We start from the raw sequence: 6,000 nt of genomic DNA, 5'->3' as shown, positions 1-6,000 counted from the left end.
AAGGGGTGGACCGCCCTGGGTGCTGTCTTGGTGGAAGCACCAGCACTTCTCTGCCCCCTCACACACACCATATTCATGCCCTCCCTAACCCCCCTGCTACATCTTTAAATCTTCACCAGCACATACAACTTCTCCAGCCTGCTGCTCACACTGGCCTTGCTCCCTTTGAAATCACTTCCTGGTCATGGGGCCAGGAAGTGACATCAGAGGAAAAGCCAGTGCCAGCGTGAGCAGCAGGTTGGAGAAGCTGATTGCGCTGGTGAAGATTTAAAGAGATACTGGGGAGTAAGGAGGGGATAAGTATGTGGGGGCACATGGAAGGAGGGGTGGGCAGAGAGGAGGGTGCTTCCTGCCCTCACTATGCCACTGCATGTGCCACCACTTCTGTACTGCAACCACAATTAGAGTTATAGCTGTACCACATAGTACACAGAGCTCCATGTCACTGGTGGCAACTGAGCTAATCAAAGTTCACTCTACTTGAGCACATTGCTGTGATATGCCTTAATTCATGCCATTGTTACATTAGTTGTGAAAAACCCACCAAAAGCAAAGGAAGTCTGTATGTGTCCCATTTCAGAATTTACATTTAGTTTTCAGTTGCCTGTTAGATTTTGAATAATGTGATTGACATTTCTAATTAATGAAGAATTATATTGCCACAGTGTGCTATCTCTAATGAGATCTTTTGGTAGCTTTGAGCGAGGTACCATTCGGCAGTGCTCAATAAATGCCATTTCCAGAGACACAGTTTGGGTTCTTCCTAGGCCTTTTATTATTTTGTGGACAGAGGTATGAATTACTTTGCGTGGCTCAACTATCAATTTGCCATTAGATTGGACCAGTGCTTCTCTATAGGTATGCTGCAGTAGATTAACTCCTGGGACAGAAGTCCAAGATGAAAAGTTGAATGCATCAATTGTATTCCGTGTGTTGGTTGGGAAGAGAAATCTTTGAAAGAGGAACATACCAACATCTGGATGCTCTTTCTGAAGCTCATCCATCATCTCTTTCCAGTTCTGGTGTTTCTGTGGCAAAATTGTTTCATCTATGTCAATTAGTATAACGAACTTGTTTGTATGCATATTTCTGTAAATGCAGTCATTTAGTGTAGCAAGCTGTGCATAGTAGCCAATATCTTTCCCATCATTCGCATAACGCCAGTTTGGAGAAATCCTGAGGTATTCATTGATTGGCCAGAGTAATACTTCTACAGTACCTTCAGTAACATAATACTGCAAAACTTTTTCCATCATTTGGCTGCAACTGGTTTTATAGATCATCACTTTCTGTGCTCCGAGTAACTTATACATCTCTAGGGTCTGTATAAATTGTAAGACATTGTTGTAATTTCCAAACATGGTAGAAATACAGACAGTGAATTCAGTTAAGAAAGTCTTAGAGGCACGGTTTCTTATTTCAAAGGTGGGTAACTGGTCAATATCTCCTTCTGGGGACCAATGAATTGACACATATTTTGGATCACAGTTTACTGGTTCCACGCAAAGAACATTTGCCACAGAATATGGGAACTTTTGGTGCCAACCGATATTTACTTTTGCCACAGTTATCGATACGTTTACATCAAGGCTGCAACAAAACCGGCAGTGCAAGCTCTTTACTTCCGCTCTCCGAACAATCGAGAGTACACGAGTGATGTTCTCTCTGTTATCAAAATATGCTGCCATTATAAAAGTTTTATTGTCAGTTAATGGTGTGATTGTGTTCTGGGCAAACCGGCCCTTACAAATCAAGTTACTCTCTAGTGGTGTTGGGAAAATCAGCTGTTGTGACCAATAGAAGCAGGTAAAGACCACTATTGATATACACATGAGTGTGAAAATTGTAAAAAGATCTGCTTTCTTCTTCCAGCAAAGCATTTTGAACTTCCAAAAACTTTTAACAGCATATGTCTTTAATCTTCTAAATGATTAATCCTGTAAACATAAGACAACCAGTGAAAAAGGTGGTTTTTGAACAACCTGATAAAACTTATTAAGATGGCTGAATTATGAATACATATGAAAGATTCATATAGGGACAGTAACCATAGTTCAAGACTTGATGACTAGCAGTAATTTCAAATTTATGATAACTCCACTTCTGTTAACACTTGTTAATGGTATATTTCTGTATAAACTTTATTGAACAGAAAACCACTATTTTATTTACATACAGTGACAGAAAATAAACTGTCAAGAGTGAATGGACTTTTAGCATCACAATTATCTGAGAATTCTTCAGCATGACAATAACATGACAATACCTGTGCATTGCAATACATGTGCTTGCAAATGATCAGAATGTTATGGGTGGAGGTGCTTTGAAATACCAGTATAAAATATGTAACCTGCACTGAGTGTAACTACAGAAAGGTGGAAAATCAAGTCCCACCTCTTTGCCATTTCTAATATTCCCGCTACACACCATAGTATAAAATGGCAGTTAAGTGCAGTGACAGTTCATTTGAAGTGCAAAGTTATGCACTTTCTCAAAATTCTGTATATAGCGCTATAAGTTGCATGTCCAGTTAATTGTTTAAAAAGACCAATCAGCACCTACTTGACACTAATTAGAAGTTAGGTGCACATCGTGGAGGATAAAGTGATGCATGTCACTTCTGGTGTGTGAATCTCAAAAGGGGGCATGGGCAGAGGAGGAGCATAGGTAGATGATGAGAAAAGTTAGGTGCACTTTTATATAATACTAGTGTTTAAGCCCGTTACATTAACAGGTGCTAGAATAGATGTGTAAACTTTTAGCACAATGGGGCGCTGAGGCCTTTCTTTCTTTCCTGCTCCCTCTGTCCAACAGTAGCTCTTCTCCCTTCCTTTTACCTCCCCCCTGTCCAGCAGCACCCCTTCCCTGCTTCCCCTGTCCAGCATCTGCTAGCCCGGGCAGCCTCGGGGCTTTTGCTAGGCCAGCCCGCCTTGCATTATCGAAGTGGGCTGGCCTAGCAAATGCCCCGCAGCTTCTTGATGAAACCGCGGCTGCTGACGCTGCTGGTCCAGGGGTGAGAAGAAGAGGGGTCTCGGCAGTGGCTGTGTAGCCAGAAGGCAGGAAGTCAGCCAGCATCGGAGATCAAGGCAGGAAATCAGCTGAGGCAGGCACTGCGCATGCGCGGCATGCCTCCACGGAGGCACGGATGCACAGAGTTTGAAGTGCGCATGCATGCTAAGGGTTTTATTATAATGGATAGTGCCCGATCCACACACAGCTTAGGTGCAGACATTTAGGCCTGGTTTTCCTTAGCGTAAATGGGTGATCTTAAATGTTTTATGCTGCACACTGTCGCTAAGCCCGGTTCTATAGAGTAGGAACTTTTTATAGAATCACACTAAGTACCAGTCTAATCCACACCATTTTTTAAAGGTGCAATTTAGGTAGGATTGTTTATACCAGTTCTTGGGCTGATAAGTCATCATGCCTTAATTCTAAGTGAGCATTTGATATGATAGATGATATGCTAAATATCATGCCAATATCATGATATGCCAATATGCTATAAAGAAAAAAAACGCACATCCTTTTCTTTTTAGGATAGGCAGCCAGGAGATCCATTATAGGCCTGTAATCCCGTTATAGAATTGCTCTCTAAATGGTTGCAGCATTTGCTAAAACTAAAATAAAATCAAAACACTTCCAACAATGAAAGAAGTGTAGAAACAAAAATATAGTCTCAACAAGTATAGAAGTATGCTCAGGTCCAGACCCCTAGCCCTTTGACAGCTGCAGAGATTTAAACAAAAACAATAAAAATTAAGATATGAAGATATAGGTAGACAACATTAGAACTTCTGTCTTATGTCACCATCAGCAGCTAGTGACCACTCCACTCATCACGAATTAAAATTTCATCGATTTATGAAGTTGATTCTTATGATCAGTATAGTCCAGATCTCATCTTTTAGTCTTCAAATCTTATTTGTTAATACAAAAAAAGCAGTTCCAAGCTCTCATTTTAGCCAGTATTTTGAAGCATCGCGGGTGCCATCTGCTAGAGATAGGCTGACTGTACACTCCGTATTTCGTTACAGGTCTAACCGCACTTAGGCCCAGATTCACTAAAGATAGCGATTCAATTGCTGTTGGCCAATTCTCTGGCCGACTTTGAAACAGCGATTGATTGGGGCAGAGCCCTGATAGTAGTGACAGGAGAAGCAGCCTCCTGTCACTGCTGTCAGGGCTTCTGCCAGTTTTTCTTTTCATTTTTTTTAGAATGGCACAGATATTTTGCATGTATTACACATGTAAAATATTTGGCCAATTTAAAAAAAAGAAGAAAAAAAAAACTCCCTCCCTTCTGACAAAGCGCCCTCTCCCTCCCTTATCTGTACACTCCGTATTTCGTTACAGGTCTAACCGCACTTAGGCCCAGATTCACTAAAGATAGCGATTCAATTGCTGTTGGCCAATTCTCTGGCCGACTTTGAAACAGCGATTGATTGGGGCAGAGCCCTGATAGTAGTGACAGGAGAAGCAGCCTCCTGTCACTGCTGTCAGGGCTTCTGCCAGTTTTTCTTTTCATTTTTTTTAGAATGGCACAGATATTTTGCATGTATTACACATGTAAAATATTTGGCCAATTTAAAAAAAAGAAGAAAAAAAAAAAACCCTCCCTTCTGACAAAGCGCCCCCTCCCTCCCTGATCAAAAAAATGGCAGGAGAGGTGCCCACTCCCTTCTGCCATTGGGCCTGGCTCCCCGAAGGAAACCTCCCCAAAACAAATGGCAGGAGATGCCCACTCCCTCCTGCCAGCAAATACCTCCCCCACCCCCAAAAAACTCCAGCAGGATGGATTCTCACTCCCTCCCGCCATCAGCCTCCCCCCTCCTGTACCTTTACATTGGGAGCAGGAGGGGTGCCTTCTGCTCCTCTGGATCCTCCAGCACACTGCAGGCTTTAGGCCCCACCCCAGTGTATCATGTGATGCACGGAGAGGGGTCTAGGGCCCTGATTGGCTCAGGTGCCTTAGGCTCCTTCCTTGGGAGGAGCCCGAGGCACCTGAGCCAATCAGTGACTTCCTTAGGTAGGTACCTAAGGAAGTCCCTGATTGGCCAAAGCAAAATCACATACTTGTGATGGTTACTTCCAAAATGAGAGATGACCTCTTTACATTCAGAGTTTTTTGAAGCAATAACACTGCGCAGCTTTTGTGCCGGTACATTGCAATGGAAATGCTTTGAGTTGTGAAGTTCATGAGGGGCAACGCTGGTCACTATCCCCTGAGGAAGATCTGATTTGCACAGATTTAAACGCCCGTGGGAGTTGTACATCTTTAACCAGCACTGGCTTGTGGGTTATACCATGTAAGATAAGTGTTGCTTTTCCTCTTCACAAATGGTTTGAATTTATTTTTGTGATTATTCTTGGTCTTTTCATATCTTTTGTTACACATCTGCATACACAGTCTTGAAATTTTCACACAAAATAGGTGAGGTGGGACAGGTGTAGGTGATTAAAATTTGGTATCAGGGTGTGGACCTGAAATAATATAAAGATTATAGGAGGTCCTATGATCTGATCACCCTTAGTTATGATACGCCTTTCCCTCACCTGAAGTAAACTGGTTGTTTAGAAAAAAGAACACAGCTCCTTATACTGATTCTCATGGGAACAGATAATATCAAGGATAGAAATATCTAAGTTAGCCTGTGTAGAGAATGACACGGTGAAATATTCTATCCTCGTCACTGCCCCGTCCCTGGACCACCATCCTCTGCACCGCCCCGTCCCCGCTGTCCCTTTCACTGCCCCATCCCCGTCTCTTCCTTCCCTTCACCGCCCCGCTGTCTCTTTCACCGTTCCAGCCCTGTTCCCGTCTTTAGCGTCTTCTCCTCTCCATCCCCCCACCCCCAACACCCTTCACGCGGTCCAGCAGCTCCCTCCCGCCGGCCTGCCGTGCATTTCCCTCCTTTTCCCTTACCTTTTCTTCTTAAAATGGCGATTTCTATAAGGCTACGAGCTGTATTACAGCCAGAGCCTTGAAGTCGCGTCGGG

General features: G+C 43.2%; 1 protein-coding gene across 1 annotated transcript; it reads right to left on the bottom strand.

Moving 5' to 3' along the window:
* Positions 1–596: 596 nt before the first annotated feature.
* LOC117368529 (glycosyltransferase family 92 protein F13G3.3-like) lies at positions 597–1,832 on the bottom strand. The gene has a single exon (XM_033962269.1). It carries the CDS (start codon positions 1,830–1,832, stop codon positions 597–599), a length of 1,236 nt encoding a protein of 411 aa, XP_033818160.1.
* Between the last annotated feature and the right edge of the window lie 4,168 nt (positions 1,833–6,000).

The sequence above is a fragment of the Geotrypetes seraphini genome, chromosome 10 (genome assembly GCF_902459505.1).
Source record: "Geotrypetes seraphini chromosome 10, aGeoSer1.1, whole genome shotgun sequence".
NCBI classification, from domain to species: Eukaryota; Metazoa; Chordata; class Amphibia; order Gymnophiona; family Dermophiidae; genus Geotrypetes; species Geotrypetes seraphini.
The sequence above is the reverse complement of the archived record's forward strand: the minus strand, read 5'-3'. Positions and strand labels throughout refer to the sequence as shown.